Here is a 21235-nt window from a genome sequence, read left to right as displayed (position 1 = left end):
GAGATGAAACCTCTCAATTTTGCTCATCCTTGGTTGGATATGAGGACAGCATTGAGAAACACTGATTTAACCCATTGGGCTTTGTTAAGCTTTGCTGTGTAACTATTTAGAAATTAGAATGATAATTTTCCCTTTTTTTGGCTTTTGTTTGCAGAATTTTGTGCCTACTGGGAACGAGTCTTTAGTAGAATTAGACTTTGATGTTCTCGGATTTTTATATTACAAGGATTCATATACTCTCATGGAATGGAAAGAAGGATGGTTTGCCTTGGAAAAAAACTCTCTGCATTATAGTCACAGGCAAGAAAACTTTCAAAGAGAAACCATACAATTAAAGAAACTACAGGAACTTAGTAAGCTAATATAATTTAGAATTCTGTTATGTCATTTATCCAGACTTGTATGCATTATAGAGTAATCTAGAGAAGAATTTTGCCCAAATGTCTTTCTTTTTTGTAGTTTTAAAAAGAGTAAGAAACATTTTGAAACTGTCTTCTTTATTTCCAGTTTGTGCTGTCTTTGAGGTAATTTAAGTATTACAGGTGACTGGTAAGTGAGGGGAAATCCTCCTGCAAGGTCCCAAACAGCAAAACCCTTAGAGGTTCTAACATTTCTCCACTCTGCTAAAAAAGTATGTGTGTGTAAGTGTGTGTGTCTCTGTGTGTGTTAATTTCCCCTCACTTTCTGTCCCCCAGGTGACTTCAGTCAGCAGAACAGGAAGTTAGAGGACAATTTCTCTAATAGGGACACAACAATAAAAATCTGCCAAAGGTTCTCGACATTGCCTGCTCCATCCCAAAAAGTTTGACTTGTAGTTTAGCAGCCAACCCCAGGAAACATTTGTGCCAACCATTTAGCTACTAATACTATCCACCGAACACTGCAAAGGTTTTAAAGTCAGAAAGAACAACGATGAGTGCACATGTTGTAACATGTCTTCCTTTCTTCTCTTTCTTCCTTCTGTATCACCATTGAAGTTAAAATGTTCAAAACAGTTCTAAAGTATTCCTGTGATCAGACTATGAATATTCAAGTTGTTAAACATAATAGGCAGCAATTTGTCCTTGATGTTCACAACAGAAGTACTGAAGTAATTTAAGTCATTTTCTCAGCAGCTCAGCTCCCCTTGCTCTCACCTTGGCAAAGTTTATTTTAAAATGTATTTCTGCTTTTGCCGCCAAATTGAAATAATACCTATTTTATATTTGTTATATGTTCCAATTCACATAGCATAACCTAAAAAAATAAAAATAAAAAATGATTCTTGCAGATTAAATTGGTTTTGCTTGGGTTAGGGATTTATGGGTTAAAATGTCATCTTGCTTCTATTTCTTTGAACTGTTAGGAGGGGCTGTGAGGGGTGAGGGTTCTGAGGTGGCTTCTCCATTCTATGTTAATGAATACATTTCAGCCCCAAGCCTTTCTATAAGAACAGGCTACTGTGAAATGGCTCAGAAAAACCTGGAATCGGCTATCTTGCCTGAGTTAACAAAACATTTAAAAGGTAAGACATTTTTTCTAAGTTTTTTTTCAGTATGCTGTGTGAACAGGAACATCTGATATCCTGTTTTAGGATGGATCCTTTCTCTTGCAGGGCACTATGGAGCCACCCTTGTTTGTGCTAATAAGTTGTGTATGTCTCCACAAAAAAACAGGCAGAACAAGGCAAACTATCCACCTGCTTTCTGCTCCCCACTTATACTTTCTTCCTTCTCCAAGCTAGTACACGCTAGTACAGCTGCTGGAGTTTGATCTGTCCCTTGTGATCTTGTACTGGACAGAAAGCTCAGGGAAGCTGAGCTGAGAGAGTTTGAGCCAGGTATTTGGAAACATGATGCCTGTAAGTGCTTGGGCAAAAATGTAAAGGAATAAATAATAAATAAAATGTAAAGGAATGGGCAATGTATATTTGTTTGCGCTAGACTACTTTTTGAAAACAAGTTGGAGTTTAATACTACTTTAAGGTTCTGCAGTGATTCCCAAGGAAATATACACTGATATACAACATACATTATATTGCCAAAAGTATTGAGACACCTCTCCAAATCATTGGATTCAGGTGTTTCAATCACTTCCATTGCCACAGGTGTATGAAATCAAGCACAGAGGCATGCAGACTGGTTCTACAAACATTTGTGAAAGAATAGGTCGCTCACAGGAGTATTGGTTTGTTATATGGTATTATAACAAAGTGGAAGCTTCAGTACCTGACCTCCCAAATGCGCTTCTGGAAGAATGGTCAAACATTCCCATAGACACACTCTTAAACCTTGTGGACAGCCTTCCCAGAAGAGTTGAAGCGGTTATAGCTGCAAAGGGTGGGCCAACTCAATATTGAATCCTACGGACTAAGACTGGGATGCCATTAAAGTTCATGTGCGTGTAAAGGCAGGTGTCCCAATACGTTTGGCAAAATAGTGTATATACAAAGATATAAACCAAAAATACCTTTATGGACATCAGGAATTTAAAAATGTAAACATTCAGAGAAAACACATACAGATACAGAAAGCAGAACATGATTATTTATTCCGAGCAAACAAAAGACATACCCTTTGATTTTGCTAATTTTTGCAAAATGAAAACAATACCACTCATCTAATGCAAGTCAATCAATACTACAATGCTTACCTTCTTTCCCTATCTGTCTACATTTAGAAAAAATTGATAGCTTGCATGAAAGTGCAAAATCCATCATTTAAGCAGAACTTAAAAGAGCATATCAAATCTTAACCCTTGCAGTGAGGCTACCCCCATGCTTGTTTTGTCTCATTTTGTCTTATTTGCTAAAATAACAAAGTTGTACTTACCCAAACCACTATCCCGGTTTGCTCTTACACCACTCCCTCCAGCCTGTTTCTTCCTGTGTTCCAGCAATGTTATTTCCTTCAGTGTCCTCACATCCAAACATTGTATTGGACAAAGTGACTAACAGGACTTTAGACTGCTGGAGCACAGAGAGTGAGGTTGAAGCAAGCGGTCTAAGAGCAAGGCATGATCATAGTCCGGGTGAGTATAACTCTTTTATTTTAGCCCTTAGAGAAAACAAGCACTTAGCCGTTGTGTGTGGGGGAAGTTCCACTGCAAGGCTTAGGATTTGATTTGTCTGGAGTTCTGCTTTACATATACATCACAGACAGTGAATATGGTGCATACAAAATGTTAGCTCTCACAATAACCAGTATATGATGAACAACTCTGTGTTCCACCATATAGCAAAATAAATTCAATGTGAAATTATAATAAACCACCACAATTAAGTGCTAGTGCCTCTTATTCCAAAAAAAACTTTTATTTCATGCTTGCAACAAGTTATATTACTTTATATACAGTTCATAATCTACTGTTAGTCCACTGTATCTATTTCCACTTAAAGGAGAACTATGGAGGTGAGTGCTTTTCACTCACCTCATAGTTCTAGCCGACCTGTGACAATGAGACTGTCACAGGTCGGATCAGTAGATCGGGAAGTGAGCGAACACATACTGGTGTTCGCTTACTTCTAGATCCCGTCACGGCTCTCTGCCGTGACAGGGGAGGGGCTGGATTCCCCCCTCCCCACTCCAATCCACCAGCGCTGAAGGGGCGGGTACAGCTGGCTCTGCCTCTAGATAGGCAGAGCCAGCTGTCACTCACGCAGCTGGGCGGATCTCGACATCGATGTCGGGATCCACTCTGGCTGGGGCGTCTCAGTATACCGCGAGCTGTAGCCATTAGATATACCATGGAACACAGTGAAGACTGTCTTTAACAAGTGTAGAAAATATGGCACAACAGTGACATTACTAAGAATGGCTTCTACATATGATGCCATGTGTATCTGACATCAATAAAAGGACATATTGATGTATTAGACCTTGGTGTGCGGGTGACTATTTTCTCTATGTTTGAATATGTGTTGCGCCATCCCCATGTCATTCCAGCACCCACTTGCATACTATGGTGGAATTCTGGTCTGTTGTGCAATGGGAGAACTGTAATTACCAAGAACAATTGATGAAAAAACAAGAAATCTGGTCCAGGAGGCTGCCAAGAGGCGTACAGTAACATTAAATGAGCTGCAGTCATTTCTAGCAAGTACTGGTTGGGTACTACATTTGAAAAACATCTAAGCATTTTTCAAAAACCTACACAACCTAACAAAATCATGTGGGAAAATGTGGTATGGTCTGAGACAAAGATTGAACCTTTTGACCATAATTCTTACAATAATTTTTGGCACAAAAAAATTCATCACCAAAAGAACACCATACCCACAGTGAAGCAGGGTGGTGGCAGCATTATGCTTTTGGGCTGTTTTTCTTCATCTGGAATTGAGACTTTGGTCAAGTGGAGAGACTTATGAATAGTTCCAAATATTAGTCAATTTTGGCAGAAAACCTTCAGTAATTGAGTGACTATATTTCTTTATAAGCCACTTGTATATGATTCACTAGTAGAACAGTCCATTCTTAGATAAAGATGAGGAGTTACAGCCAGCGATTTATAATTAGGAAATACTAATGTTCAGCATGCGTTCCTCTACAGCCCTGCTACTTGGCATATAACTCAACAACATAAACAGTAGAAGTTGATTCACTTCACAGTTCAGCAACTCATAAAGTAACAGTGGAAGTTGACTTCACTTCATAATCATAAACACATTTTTATGAAAGGCAGTATTGAGTAAAAGTGCTTGCGGTTTTGCAGACAGGCTCTAGTTTCACTGTTCTTTTCAACATGGAGGCCTTCTTGGAAGCTGTATAGGGAGGTAGGATATGGAGATGTAGGTGGCCTATGAACAGCAACAGAAGAGACAGTGCATCTTATGTCATACACTTCCCGATTTGAGTAGGAAAAGAGAGGACTAGTAGACTTTAAAGGAGTTGTAATGAATGTGAGTGGATGAGATGCTGCTTATCTGCCAGGATGGAGAGTGGAATGAAATAGCTACTAGTGGAGGTGAATGTAGCGAATTGCCAGGAAGGAGAGGGGAACTGTCTGCTGCAGTAGTCAGGATGATGAGTTCTCTGAGTACACCTGCTCAGTGTCAGAACATTGCTTGAACACTGAACAACTGTCCCTTCTGGCTAAAGTCAGCTGGGCAGGAGGAGCTGGATGATGCCTCAGCTTCTAACAGTCAGGGAGGCGGCGCTGAACATCAGAGCTGGAGTGATGATAGGTGAGTATGTTACACCTAGCAATTAATTATTTCTATGTTAACTGTTACTAATAAAATCAATTTTGGAAAATAGATATCAATATTGTAAACTAGGCTAAAGCTGTTAAATTAAAGTAGTTGAACATATGTTTTTTTTTTTATTCTAGCAAAAACATCATCTGTTGAAAATGGAGAGAAAATTAATATTTTGTTGTTGGTTGAAAATGGAAGGTAGGATATGTTTTCCATTTCTTTTTCCCTCCCCTTTTCCTCCTTCTATGGATGTGCACTCTACCTGTGATAGCAAAGGGGATTTTTATTTTTTGAGGACTGTCCAACATCACTTGCAGGGCAAAACATTTTCTTGTTTATCTCCCCCACCAAAATAATGGTTACCATAGATATATGAAGCAATTTTTCAAATGTGAGCAGAGCAGTCTGCTAAAATAGGATTGTACACAGCAATTCTTGTCTTAAATTTCTGCTAATCCAATGCTCAGATATTCTAACTATTACATTAATTACCTCAACCTAAGACAACTCAACCTAGTTTATATTTACTTTTTTCTTTCAGAAGTGATAGAGTTTTTTCATTTACCTTCCACAATATTAGAAATGTTTCTAGTTGATTTTGAATGTGCTATTCTAAATGACAAGGAATGCCTAGTATGCTTTGCCATTCAGGTTATAGGATATTTTAGGAGTTTCTGGTTTCCCGTCTAAGTGTATGGAAAGTCATTTTTTTTCTCTTTATTTTGGATAGAGAGTGAAAGGGTTAGACCATGTGTCAATTTTCTATTGCTATCTAGGCCCCGTTGTGCTTGGAGATACACATTGTTACATAATATGTAATATAAAGAGTGTAATGTTAATGTTAATATTCTTCAACTGCCACCATCCCATGGTATGTTTAACATTTACGTGTGAAAACAGGGGCTTTACTTATGACATTAAAGGTTGTAAACATATAGATACAGATAAAAATATCAAGTTTTATTAGTATTCCCAATAAAAACCAAACATGATTTGCTAATGAAATCATAAGCTTTGGTAATTTTCACAATCCATAACAGTTAGAGAATTAACATTCATGTACATGATAAATGTAAACAAGTATTGATGGACCCATATCAACACTTTTTGCAGTTGATTCTGCTTCTTCAGGACCGGGTCCCCTCATAACTGCAAAGAGCGTCCCCTCACAACGGCAAGTGTACCGAATAACAAAGAATGGCACCATCATCAACAAGAACCAGGGACAAGAGCAATGGTCCTGAGGGTGGAGAGGTGGTTTCAATGCTTCTTTAGTTAGTCTATGCACTCATTCCTGTGCAGTTGTGGGGGACAGTTCTTTGACCTTTGAGTATTTCCATAAATATTTAAATATTACTATCATTATTAGTGTGTATCAATATGTTTACAATATTTAATGCCACAATTAAAGTAGCTGTTTTTTCAATGTACATTTGATGCACCTTGCTGTTTCTCCTGGGGGCCATTGGTCCACAAGACTGAAAGTGAGGAGAAACCCAAAACATTTGTCATTGGAGTAGATGGTGAGCATTAATTATCAAATGAGGACAAATGTTCTGAAGACAGATGTCTAAGATGGGGAATTTGTAAGATGGAAGAACTGAAGTAAAATCTCCCTAGTGGGACACAGACAGCACAAACAAAACCTGACAGAGATTTTAATCCTTTCCTACTCTATCCAAAACAAAAAACATTTTCACTATAAATACACTTTAGTGCATGTTCCAAGGGTTTTCTGCTAAAGTGTTTCTTAATTCAAAAGCCTTAATGCTCACTTTATTAAATTAGTATTTTAATGTGGAATTGGTTTAACAGAATTCCAGGTTCACATTGCTCTTAATCCAGTGCACAAATATGAATCTTTATAAAAAAACTATTTGCACATTTACAAAAAGAGGACAGCATATAGTTTTAGCAGTGTGCACATCTTTACCTATACATTTTATTGGGAAGGAGGAAACAAATGTATTGTAATGAATCAAGATTGAATGAGGTTGGTGAACTTTGAATTTGGCATAGTGAAGTAAGTTATCTACAATAACAAAAGCAAAAAAATAAATACATAAAGCAGAAGAAACTAACAAAAAAGCCAAAGTAAATCAAATGAAAAAGCTTAACAATATAATGCTTTTAGGCAATGCCAGTCTGTGTTGCAGAAGCAACTGAGTGGAACTTTACTGATATTCTAGGCAGACAATGCATCTGAGTAATATTTTAACAGCTGAATAACTTTCTTTTCAAACTAATCAAAGGTTCTGTTAAATGAGGTAAATGTGAAACTGCTGTTTTATATACAAGGCTCTGCAATCATTTTATTTAGACCATGCAATAACAATAACTCAAGACTAGAGGCAGGAAGACAGCTCTAACCACAAACTTTACAAGTGATTAATTTACTACAGAATGGGTGGCAGAGCTTATATTTATGGCATGTCAGGGGCTCTTTGACTGTGATTTCTCAGCAATGTTATTCATTTACAGGCAATGGCTCTTCTATTACAAGGTTACTGTGGATCTATAAGCAAATAGTTATGTTTTTCATAGCTTGTGTATTCTTTTAACTATTTTATTTTCTCACAGTGTATTTGTCAATTATCAGTGTATTTAAACATTTTCTATTTTACTTTTGACCCCATATGTTAACTGTCAAATATGTGTTATCAAATGCTTTGGATGATTTTTAAATCAGGAAAGAGCTCTAACTGGCTGGTTGAATGTGTAGACATGTGGGAGTTGAGCTTAATTTGCTTACTGGGGCTCTTAACAGGCAGGCACATTATTATTATTACATAGTATTTATATAGCGCCAACAGTTTGCACAGCGCTTTACAATATAAGGAAGACATTACAATACAATTCAAGACAGGATGGTAAGGAGGGCCCTGCCCCTGAGGGCTTACAATCTGAAAGAGGAGGGGGAAATGATACATGAGGAGGTAGCTGTGTGGGGATGAATTGTTTGAGAATGTGATGGTTCAATGGTTAGGTTGAGGTGGGATAGGCATAACATTATAAGTTCTAACTGCTGGCCAAACACATAGTTAAAATAACTGAGGCTCTTGTGACCATGGTATGAAAATTAGTAAAAAAGGGTTTAAAGAAGAACTGAACCACTGGCGGAACTACCAGGGTCGCAGCGGTCACAATTGCGACCGGGCCCTGGCGTTCCGCCACTTGGGGGGGCCCAGCAAGGACGTAGAGGCCCCCCCCCCGCGCGATCGTGCCGCTCCTTCCCTGTCACACAGCCACCCGCAGCATGTACGGGCGGCTGTGCGAAAGGACTGGAGACGCTGTCACTGATCCCGGAGAATGAGATGGCCCCGCCCCTTAGAGGCGGAGCTAAGAGGGCTGCCTCTTAGCTCCGCCCCCTGGCCGCCAAGACGAGGAAGAGGGCCATGGGCCTGCAGGAGAGGGAAGGTAAGTTTGGAGTGGGAGGGGGCTCTGGGAAGAGAGAGAGAGAGTGTGTGTATGTGTTGCTGGGACTTGTAGTCCAGCACAGCTGGTGGTAATCTGCATTGCTGTATGATGATTACACAGCAATGCAGAATAGCACCAACTATGTAGGACTACAAGTCCCAGCAATGCATTATAGGGTGGGGTTTGGATGCTGGTGGTATTCTGCATACCTTACTTTTATTATAATGTATTGCTGGGACTTGTAGTCCCGAATAGCTGGTGGTATTCTGCATTGCTGTATAATCATCATACAGCAATGCAGAATAGCTCCAACTATGTAGGACTACAAGTCCCAGCAATGCATTATATTTTTAAGTAGGGATACACCAGTGTTAATACTGTGCATTTTCACAAGTATTCATACTCGTGAAAATGCCCCGATACTAAACGTAGATACCGTGTGTTCTGTCGAGAACGCGGACCTAGTCGAATTTTCCGACCTCAGCATCTGCTCTTACACACAGACCAATATTATCGAGGAAACCGGGATTTATTGACAAAGTATTTTGTTTAAATCGTTAATTGTGACCGATAATAATATTCTGTCCATCATTTCCTGCCACCCATCATTTACTGCCATGGACGGCATATCATTAACGGTCACAATTAACCATTACAAACAAATACTTTGTAAATAAATGCCGGTTTCCTCGTTAATCCCGTCTGTACATAAACACAGATACTGGGTCAGCGTTCTCGACAGAACACCGGCACTAAAATTTTAAACAAGTAGCTGCCTGAGGTCCCACGCTTGCACTGGGGCATCGAAGGTTCTAGTTACGCCTCTGAACTGAACTATGGATAAAAAGCAGGTGGAGGGCAAAAAAATAGTCACCAACATTGCATGTGGTCTCCCTGCATCTGATATGTTTCCCATAATTGACTTATTATGCCTTGTTCTTCAGTTAGCAGCAAAGTAGTGACATCACCAAATTATTAATTCTCACTTAAAATCTCACTCAAAATCTAGAGACAGCAGTGCCTTATATCTCACACTGCAGATATACAGCTATGAGGCTGTAAGCACAGGACTGCCTAGGAGTTCTCACATACTAGGAAATGTAATGTTTTTTTTTTTCAAAAGACAAGAAAGATGAGTAAGACAAGAAAAAAAAATAGAAAATATTTGTTCATGGTATTGCTTCAGCACGTTTACATTTTCTAAATGTTCAGCATAACTCAACCTTTACTCTTCCAATTTAGGTTTTCTTTAAGTAAACTATTATATACTTACATTCTTCGGGTACGTAATGATCTACTGGGAAGGGTCGTGCATTGGTTTGAGAACTTGTGGGTTACCTGACCTGAAGAGCTTTTATGAGCTGGTTCCATGGGTCATGGTATTTAAGTAGACTTCTGCAGTTTACTTCCGGTACAGGAGAGACTATTGATTTAAACCTTTGACACTGGTGCATCTCCCTTCAGCATGCATTTTGCTCAAGAAAAATGCAATTTATGTGAAAAAACAATAATGTCTGTATTTTATTCCCGTCATTGCTCTGCAGTGAAATGTATTTTTAAAAGTTCATACATGCTGCATTTATGTTTTGCTAACATATGTTCAAAAAGACTCACTAAATAAATAATAAGCACAAAATAATGCACACATCAGCTATGTTCAGTGTATCGGAAATTTCTTTTGTTAAATGTTTTTCCTCCTGCATTTTGCAATGTATAAACAAAAAATATGCATTAGTAATAATATATAATAAACACATCCAAACAACATGTTAATGTGTATAACTGAATGTGAAAACCCAACCAGTAACACTTGCATTCACAGAATCCTATTGCACCCGTGGTGTAGGGATTTATGGGGCAAGATACCCAAAACTCATGGCATATCAGCCCAGTATGATACTTCATAAATAGGACACCTCCTAATAAGAAAGTATAATGCTTTCTTATCATGGCCACAGTGTCACAGGGTATGCATAATATCATCCCATGGTAACTCTGTACATAAATAAAAGTGGGGTCTTCAGTGGGTATTGCTTGCTGAATTTCAGCAGTTAGCAGCAGGGTGCCTTTCTGAAATTGTGAGGTGAACTGGTAAGGTGTCCTTTGGATGCTTAACCCCTTTGCTGCTATCAACGTAAGGCTTACGTTGGTGGCAGCATGGACTTTTAAACAGCTTGGGTCAGCTGTATTGTGCTACAGGGCCAGCAGGTCTGCAATAGCAGCTGGGACTGTGTTAAACCCACAGGAGCTGACTGTTTTGTGTTTAAAGTTATTTGGGTGACTGTACAGCCACCTGATCAAGGGCTCCAGAATTAGCACCCTCCTGACCAACACCCCTGTCATGTATTCTGGGATATATGGAGGCCCTCCTGTTTGCCTGGTAAAGGCATAGTAGGAGTCAGTGGCTAGATGGGAGGGAGATGAGCAGACATTCTTTTGCTGATCTCTCCTCCTGCAAATGGCTGAGGAATGATAGGCCTGAACCCGGAAGCAACACATTTATCGTCACTTTTGAGTTCAAAGCTGTCTTTCCCCAGCCACAGAGGCCAGCTGATCAGCCATGATCCTAAATGGAGTAGAAAGGTGGCATTAGGGGTCTAATAAACCCTTAATGTCTTCATAAAGAAAACATATCACATATAATGTGCTATCACACATTAGCTATAAAAAGTTATTAGTCATGTAAAAAAGTTTTAAAAATGAAAATAGCATAAAAAACATTTTTTTTTCAAAGCCCCCCACCCTCACTTGCATGAACCTATGTACCTAAATGTGTATATTGGGTGTGTCTACATACAAATTGTGCCACACACACGTTACATATTACTGCACATGCTGCAATAAGAGCAATAGTTCTAGGGCTATTATTCATGGTTAGTTCTAAACTGATGACCTGTGAAGGCTTTTATCGAGTTGCTTATATATTTTGTATCAACTAATTAATTAATATTTTAATTTGAATGCATTTTTTGCAAAAAAAATGTGTGTGATAAACAGTTGCACAAATATCATATGCTTTAAAAAAATGCAGCTGTCACCCTTTTATTCTCCAGGGTCTTTGCTTTCAGAAACTGTATAATCAGGCCTAAAATGTGTGTTTTGACATGTGTGTTAAAAAACAAAAAAAAGAAGCATGGCTCTGGCTGCAAAAAAGTTAACAGTGAACTAAAGCAATCAGATAGCCTAGTTCTGTTTCACTTATTCCTAATTGTTTGTGTGGATGACACCAGCATGAAGAATATTTATTGCTTCTTTATTAAGTGTGTTCTTATCTACAAAATGTGTTAAATCTATCAGAAATGCATACCTTACTATACAAATGGCATCCTAATAAAAAAAAAAAATAATAACAATTACAATGCTTTAGACACAGCAGTATAATTAAATAATTACCTATTTAAAACTGGTTAGTGAGCATTGGTAATTCTAGGTAGCAGGAATATGCCTGTATCTGTGTATATTTACTGAGCATCATAACATGTTATGCCTTAAAAGGCATAATATATTAACTTGTCTTTATAACAATCTCTTTGTCTTCATAAAGGGAAAGCAGTTAGGAAAATGTTCTAATGATCATGGCTTTATTTTTACAACTGTAGCTGGCATTCAGGTGAAATGTACATGATCACACTTTGACTGCACTGCCTTAAGGTGGGCTTACGCTGACTGCAAATGGGCAGTGTGCGCGTGCGCACACCGGCCCGTGTCCACACAGTTTAGTGTAGTTGGAGGAATCTGTTGCACCTTTTCCATCTGACCATAGAAAATCTGCACATAATTGTAAGGTGTATGGCCAGGATTATGGTTGTTCCATTTTATGAAAAACTGTAAAGCATAAAATGTAAAGACAAACAAAAAACTTAAAAATAAGGTTTAAACAATGTTGTAGGTACATACTCTATGGGGTCTATTCACAGCCGAGTGAATGACCGATCTGAAGTGAAGTGAGCCGAACACTGTTCGGCTATTCACTTCAGGCTGGTACGGCTAATTTCAGCCGTACATCGGCTGAAATATTTTTGCTGTGAGTGTGTAACAACAGAAGAGAGTATCTAAAACATCTTTCTCCAGAACTTTTAAACCGTAGGGCATAACCACCGTATGTGATTCATATATTAATTGGAATCACATCCTTTAATGTGTTGCATTTTATGCATTTGCATTATACTGGAGAAGCTTTCTTGCAAATATCTGCAAATAGGGTGATATTTGGGGAAGTCAAAGTCAGCTGCAAAGATTTAATAATACATCTAATCTGAGGAAAGAACTGTTTTATACAATGCATATAATGTCACTTGGCTGACCAGAGTTTTATTTTTCTTTACTCTGGATGAAAACTGAAATGTCACATTCGATTTTTAATTGATTAGCATAAGGAAAAAAAAAACCTTTTGACACTTGGCTTATTTACAATATATTGCAAACGAAGTGACTGTCCATGAGTTCTCTTACACTGTTAACTAATTAAAAATCTCAGGTGTCTTTAGGCCTTACATTTATTACTAGGAGGACATCCGGAGGAAAGCTAAACTGAAATGTACATCTGTCATATTTGTGAAGCCAGATTATAGTATAGAATTCATGGCTCACAAATACATTTGCAAGGGGAATTTTTTTTGTTTTATTGGCCTGTTCACACCATCTCCAGATCATCTACAGACCAGAATATTTTTTATCTGTGCAAAAAATGCATACACAGTTATTCCAATGTTTTTTTAAATGAGGCTAGGTCACACCATTACATTCATGTCCAGAGCCTTTAAAGAAAGTACAGCATGCTGCATTTTTTTCTCTGGAATGCACCAACATTTCACCAGAACTCACCAGAGCACACACTAAATTAATTGAGAACAAAAGAAGTGCACCAAAATGCATCAAAAACGTGCATGCATACGTTTGCAGAAACACATCCAGAGCCGGTCTGGTGGTGCTGTGAACATTTCAGCCAGTAAGGGGTTTAGTCATAGAGATGGATGTTCACTTGTATATAGAGCAGCAACAGTTTATGGACAGTGGTGTTTGGAATGTATTTGTATTGAGTTTGCATTGCGTTTGAGCACTTGTGAGCTATTTAACTTAAAAAAGTAATTTCCATTGCACATTATTGGATGTTTTTTTTTAAATGTATAAAAGTCAAGTGTGCTATTTAAAAAAGAATATTGGGAAATGCTGTGTTGTAAATAAAGATGCAGTACACTTAACTGTACCTAAATTAGAAGTAAAATAAAAATGGCTCCAGATAAATGAATATATAACCATTTTTAGAGAACCAATTATCTTTGAGCCAGGTTCACAGGTTTTACTTGTAGGTAGCAGTAGAGTACTGCATACCTTAAGTTGAGGCTCTTGGTCCCAGTGAAGTGTTTTCCTCTTGGGGGTTGTAGATTATTCTGTAAATCAATAAATTGTGTCTGTTTTATGGTATTAGTGTTATAACACACGTTGTGTATTTTTAAATATATAAAATTTGATTTTATTTTAAGTGGATTTGTGCCTTCTAAATACATTTTCTTAACTTAATTTTCTAATGTGCAGGACATTATACGTCCATGGTCATACAGTATTGGATTTCATGGTCTGGCATTGTGCAATTGAAAAAGCAGCAGGTACAGATGGTAATGCACTACAGGATCAGCAGCTCTGCAAAAACAACATTCCTATTATTGTGAACAGCTGCATGGCATTTGTTACGCAGTATGGTAGGTAGTACAGAGTTTATGTTCAGCAGATTGTTTTTTGAATGACATTATTTATTTGTAAGCTTGTTGAAATATGTGTATTTTAGTATATATGAAGATAAGGCGGTGGGGAAAAAAAAAAAAAAAGCTTTATGTAGCTACTGCATGCTTTTTTTCACTTTAACGGGAGACCTGCAAACGTATTCTATAAGCAATGCAATTGAAGTGAAGCATAGTGAAAAGTTACTCATAGTGACCGATTAGAATTCATTTTAAAAAAGACAAGCTGGTGCAAGATACACCAATCAGCCATAACATTATGACCACTGAGGGTTATGAGCACCTGGAAGTGGGTGGGATATATTGGGCAACAAATAACAATTTGGTCCCTGAAGTTGATGTGTTGGAAGCAGAAAGAAGCATAAGGATTTGAGCGACTTTGACAAGGGCCAAATTGTGATGACTAGATGACAACTTGGTCAGAGCAACTACAAAGATGCAGCTCTTGTAGGATATTCCTGCTCTGCAGTGGTAAGGACATACCAAAAGTGGTCCAAAGAATAACTGGTAAACCGGCGACAGGGTCAAGTACACCCCTTCATGGAAACGGTATTACCTGTTGGCAGTGGCCTCTTTCAGCAGGATAATGCATCCTGTTACATTTGCAAAAATGGTTCAAGAATGATTTGAGGAACACAGAAACGGGTTTGAGGTGTTGACTTGGCCTCCAAATTCTTCAGATCTCAATCCAATTGAGCATCTGTGGGATGTGTTGGAAAAACAAGTCCAATCCATGAAGGCCCCACCCTGCAAGCTCAGGGCTGTTTTGGTGACAAAAGGGGTCCTACTCAATATTAGGTGGGTGGTCATAATGTTATGACTGATCGCTGTATATTCTTACAGTATTGCAGTGAATTTTTTAATTAGCTGACTGGTTCTCCTCACTTTTTTTGATTTAACAGCCATAGCTGAGTACATAAAACACCCTTTGTATACATACAAAATGGGCTGGTGCAATTCCTAACAACCTATGGAGAGAAGTGTTACATGCTGGAAAGACTGAAGACCAATTTTTCAGTTATTGTCCACATATATCTATTTCTGCCCAGAGTTGAATTCCAGGACTATGTCATAATCCAAGAAAATTTTAGATTAAAAAAATACAAATAACTAACATAATAAAATGTTGCAATTGGAAAAATTGTCTTATTTCACGGTTCAGACAGGCATATGGCAGTCACAATAAATCAGAAACCTTAAAACCATTGGATTTGATAAAACCAGCACATATCAGGTGATTAAAGCTGATATTTCAGCTGCTATAAAAGCCACCATATAAGACAGCCCTAGTGAACCATTGAATTCATTTTTAAAATGCAAGTAGTGTAAGTACCTGAATTTGACATGATATCAGCCTTCTGCAATCCCCTGTGAAGCGGAGCTTAGACTGGCAGAGGAAGGGGCAAAACTTGAAGCCAATAAAGTGTGCTACATGCAGATATGCTTACAAAAAGCATTTTGATAGGACGACAGAGCAAAGTGAGCGAAGAGATCACCACATCAATCAATTGCTGCTTTCTTACTGTCCAGTCAGGGATAGAACATGACACCACTCTGTTCCTTACCTGTTACAGAGAAAATGGTGTCATCGTACTGGCTGTGCTGTCTGACAGGGCAATGTAAATTTCAAGATTGTATGGACAGAAATATAAATACCTTTGGCAGGAAAAACAGCCCCCATGTATGTATTTCATATGTGTATTTATTCAGCTGTTTGCCCGGAGTTCAGATTTAAAATTGTACAAAATAAAAATACTGTAGAAGCTTGTCAGGTACTAATTAAACAGTAAACTCCTGATTGGAAAAGTGAATATTCAGCCTTTCATGCTTAAAAAAAACACTAAAATCAGTATCAGTGCACACACACAAAACAAACATAATTTACAAGATTCTGAATAAATCTAAAAGATAAAACATATTGAGTTAATAAATAACAAACAGATGAACATTTTAAATTGTGCCTTATTGCGAAATGGTAAAAAAATTATGGAACGCAAAACTGTAAATATGCAACTAAATATGCAAGATCTTTGTTGTGGTAACGCCTGATCTGCAGTGCTGTTTGTGTGCTGTGTTGGTGTGAGTTGTGATAAAATGATGTAGGCATACATTTAATCGCAATACAGTGTATCACAACACATGGCAATGGCATCTTCTTTATGCTCAATAAAAATATAAGTGGCAAAAAAAAACAATGCACAGCAATGCATCACATGCCATGCACTGCTACACAGTTAAATGAATGTTATTTTAACCACTTGCTGCAGGTGACCGTACATATACAGCCGGCCACATAAGTGGTTATACCAAGAACACAGATCTCTGCTCCTGTCACACCCTAGTTGCTATAACACAGGGGGCTTGTTAGCCCTCTATGGGATAGCAATAAAGTTGGTGTAAAAAAAAGTAAAAAATTAAAGTAACATAATTTTTTTTAAATGCAAAACAATTTTTTTTAAAGTCCCCCGCCCCCTACGTGCACCCACATACATATGTAAACACACCTAAACAGCCCCTGACATTTCCCCTTTGAAATAGAAAAAGAGATTGGGGACACAGAGTCCTCAATTGTTTTTCTACAGCTCCAGCACTAAATGAACAAGAAGCACACTGTTATGAATGGACAGGAAACCTCTGTACTGAGTGCTCCTATTCATTCATAAACTAAGCATATAGTGATCTTATGTCCCCACTTATGAATGAACAGGAGGGGATGAAAGGTCTGTCTTGTAAACTATACTGCAGACAAATAAGACTGAACTGGTGACATGGTAAGCTTTAGAGGCGGCTCTAGACTTTGTCGGGCCTTAGGCGAACCTCAAATGTGAGGCCCCCACTTACACCCATCATGAAAAATTAACTGTGATGATCAGTGATTAGAGCGAGCCCAAGGCTGGTGCAAAGATTTTGCCTACACAGGTCCCCCCCTTCCCGGCACCCTCAGCCTTATGCTAGCGCCAGCCCTGGTCCCATGTAACCTGGGAGGTGAGCTGATTAGGGTTGCCACCTTGTCTTCCAGCGAAACCCGAACACTCTAGCACAGTGCACCATTTTTTTTTTGCAGAATATACAGGAGATAGAGCAAGGGGATACAGCCAGGAGAGAGAGCGAAGAAAGACAACCAGGAGAGAGAGTGATGGAGAGGAGAGACAGCCAGGTGAGAGAGAGGAAAAACAGCCAGGAGAGAGAGTGAGGAGAGACAGCCATGAATTAGAGCGAGGAGAGACAGCCAGGAAGGAGAGCGAGGAGAGAGTGCTGAGATGATATGCAGGCGGACTAGATTGCTAGGTGTCCAGCATGTAGGGTGTGTGGAGTTGCAGGGCCTACATGTAGGCGCTGGGGTGCAGGATGACAATGAGCAGGCAGCATTTCTGGTTACACACAGCCAGTGGTGAAGCTAGACATTCCGTCACTCAGGGCAAAGACTCCCCCCAGTAGATGTTCTCCATTCACACACACCCCGCCCCCACCCCACACTTCTGGGTTATCTTCTTTTGTCATGGTGGTGCCCCTCCTGATCCACCGCAGGTGAGGCTTCAAATCACCTCATTCTCCAGTTCTGCTTCATTAATTAAAGAGCCGCTCCTGGGCTCGCTTCTATTTTCTCTCTGTGAGTGTGCGCTGTGTATTACAATCTGCCAGGGCACATGCCGTATGTTCTGCAAAACAAATTAGTCAAAGTGGAGGACCTAAGGAACTATACCTCTTGCATATACCACAGTGCAGTACAGAAAAAACTGAACCAGTCACAACAGTCTCTCCAACAAAGGAGCTTACACATGTCCCCCACAGTCACACAGGTCAGTATAAGTACCGATACTTTTCCACAAGTACTCGCCAGTACTAAGATACTTTTTTTAGTGTCATGTGACAGTTTTTCTAAAATATTACAGACTAATGATTTTAGGACGGGACACAGATGAACTGGGAATCTGTACATTATATCTTCCAATATAGTGTTCATATTCTCGGTTCGTCAGTGTCCCGTTCTAGCTGCTTGCCCCATGCAGGGGTGTAACTAGAAACCAAAGGGCCCCATAGCAAAAAAAAATTATGGGGCCACCTCCCCAAAAGAATGCAATTAAACATTCTCCACTAATGTTCCTGCCCAACAACGCTTATATTTGCTCAATACAGTTTCTAATAAATCTCATGTGTGAGAAGGCAACACATAGCTTTTGCACAACATACCTACCATGTGTTATAGTGTGGCAGGTGCATTGCATTGCCATTCATTGAAATTGCACCCCAACACACCTCCCAGCCACAATGTGATCTACCGTGGTGCAACATGCCGTACCACAATGAAGTGAAGTAATAGTGCATGTGTTGGTGTGCCATTCAAATATTAATCGCATGGTACCGTGCAAAAAACACACCACAGTGGTGTGAATGAGGCCTTTAGGTATGCATTGTGCACCTCCCCTTAGATTCAGTAAAGGTATGCAAAAAACAATTGTTTTCTCTGTGGCCTGTTATCACCACAATGTGGGTGTGATGTGCAATGTGCTCTCTGACATGTTGCATTTTTTCGTGTGCAGCATGCTGTGCTGCTAGTGATCACTGGTGCTGCTGAGAAACACTAGTCACTGCTGATAGTGTGAATGAGCCCCAAGAGGTTTACCGAACTCAGCAGCAGTCACCATGGCACAAATGTCCAAATCTGCCTAGAGTTCAGCTTTAAGTTGGTGACAGGGTTTCTTTAAAATCTATTTTGATGCCTGTCCCTGGTAGTAGATTCAAGTTTGATAAATAAAGTTTGATAATTCCTAGAAAGCAAATCCCAGGGATGGTACCAGAAGACACTGCATGGTGTCATTATCCAGTGGAGAATTGCTGTGTTCTCCCCCTATGACTTCTAATGAGTGGCCTGTGTCCCCCATGAATAACACAGCACAGGCACCCTCATATTCCCCCCCCCCCCCCTCGAATATCTACTCACTTGGCTGTGCCTCGGTACACAGAACAGGTTCCGCAGGTAGTAGTACATCTGCGGTGAGCAGTCCTCGGGAAGCTGCAGGGGGATGGAGTTGATAAGGCCACGGCATGGCAGGCAGACGAAAACCAGACACAAGTACGGGCCTCTGGAGCCCACAGTGATCCTCTTTACGGGCCCCATTCAGCTCTCATTGACCGGGAGGAAGGAGGGGAGGGGACCAGCACCTGCAGCCGTGCTGCAACACATTAGCACAAGGAATGGAGTGTTTGATCTTCATCCCGGTCCTCTCACCTCCTGCTCTTGCTGCTGGGGCTGCACTGCTACACTTAATAAGACCAGGCTGGGCTGCGGATGGAGCGGAGTCCCAGCAGGGGAATGTGGAGTGAAGTCCCGGCAGAGGAGCGCACTGACACGTAGACCGACAAAGGTGCTTTTTTATCTCCCTCCACAGCGCCGACTTTGTCTATCCCTGCTTTAGATTAGGCGAGTTAGGTGACCGCGAGGCCCTCCGTGAGCGTGAGGACTTAGGCGATCGCCTAACTCGCCTAATTAGAGAGCCGCCTCTGGTAAGCTTACTATGTGCTCAGTTATTTGTTCTGCACACGGAAGGATCAGCAAATCTTTCACATATTTGCTGATCCTCTGCTCGGCATCCTGAACTGCTTGGCCCACAGAGCTCTGCTCTCCATCCTGACAGCGGCTCTCTAATCACCGATCAGCATCCTGACTGTCACCGCTCTATCCATTCCCCTAACGGCTGCAATGCTATGTGTCCCCTTTGATCCCCGCCGCCTCTGCCAATACAGTTGGGGAAGAGCAGCAGGGAGAAGAGGGGACACAGATCGGAGCATGCAGCCAGCTTACAGAGCAGTTTAGAGCCCTAGGTTTGTCAGCTGCTGATGACAGATATTTATTTGCCGAGGACCCTTCTGTTATAAGTTTATGGTCACTGAATTGACCATGAGCATAGAGCAGCCGGGGTGAAAGCAAGGGATGTAAGGAATACTGAAATGCCAGCTGGAAACGGTTATGTTCCACCGTATGCCTTACAACACGGAAAGGGTTAAGGTGACACTAAACTCAGGAGTAAAATCTTAAAAATGCATTCAAGTACCTGAACTATTAACAAACATTTATCTTATTTGTGTATCACTCAGCTGTAGATCCTCAAATCATCTCTGAATTGGTGCTGACACTGTCCTTCCTTCTGGAGGGTGGCTACTTGTGTTCCCCATGGTCCCTGTGTGTGTTGTAAAGTAGCCACTGCTCCAAACTCACTCTCATGATGTACTACAATCTCACTTTTAGTTTACATTTATATTGAGATTGTAGTCCATTAAGGAAGTGAGCATTGTTGTTAATAGTTATGTACTTGAATGCATTTTTAAGATTTAACTACTGAGTTATTGTCACTTTAACTATGATATAATTATCCTTAACTTCCCAATTAAGTAATCCAGATGTGACATGGGTGACATGTAAACTGCTTTGATCAGTTTGCAGACATTTATGTTACACTAAAAAAATGTAAAACATCTGTGATCCTTTATTTATTTTTGGGGGGTTCAGAAATGAAGATTTATTTGAAATGTAAAGCCACCTGCAAAGATTTTCCGATTTCTGCTGTAGCACCAACAGCAAATGTACACTTCTTTCTTTCTTTTTTTTTTTTTTTAAATCAAGTAATTTTTTATTAAGATTTTACAGAAAGTTATAACACAGTGTCATGTTGCAGTCAGTACAGCATGAGTATTATACGCATAAGGGCATAATATCAACAGCAATCAAGACACTAAGACAAGAGGGAAGGGTAGACAGATACAGATAACATTAAGGGAAGATCCCAAAGGTATCTTAACAACAGGTAAGGGTAAGAGAATTGCACACGTCCTAGATTTCGATATTGTGATTGCAGCTGTGCAAAACCTTTAAGAGAACCAGAGGAGTATACATCTGAAAGGTTGTGAA

The 21235-nt window shown here is 39.7% G+C and overlaps 1 protein-coding gene across 1 annotated transcript in view; it reads left to right on the top strand.

Moving 5' to 3' along the window:
* Positions 1 to 21235, top strand: part of ARAP2 (ArfGAP with RhoGAP domain, ankyrin repeat and PH domain 2) — a 235860-nt gene that overhangs the window by 115661 nt on the left and 98964 nt on the right. The window contains exons 17-19 of the mRNA XM_018561260.1: positions 155 to 353; positions 5308 to 5371; positions 14126 to 14289. Coding sequence (XP_018416762.1) covers positions 155 to 353; positions 5308 to 5371; positions 14126 to 14289 — 427 coding nt within the window. The remainder of the gene's footprint in view (positions 1 to 154; positions 354 to 5307; positions 5372 to 14125; positions 14290 to 21235) is intronic.

Source organism: Nanorana parkeri, unplaced genomic scaffold (genome assembly GCF_000935625.1).
Source record: "Nanorana parkeri isolate BGI_ZX_2015 unplaced genomic scaffold, ASM93562v1 scaffold511, whole genome shotgun sequence".
Lineage (NCBI taxonomy): Eukaryota > Metazoa > Chordata > Amphibia > Anura > Dicroglossidae > Nanorana > Nanorana parkeri.
The sequence above is the reverse complement of the archived record's forward strand: the minus strand, read 5'-3'. Positions and strand labels throughout refer to the sequence as shown.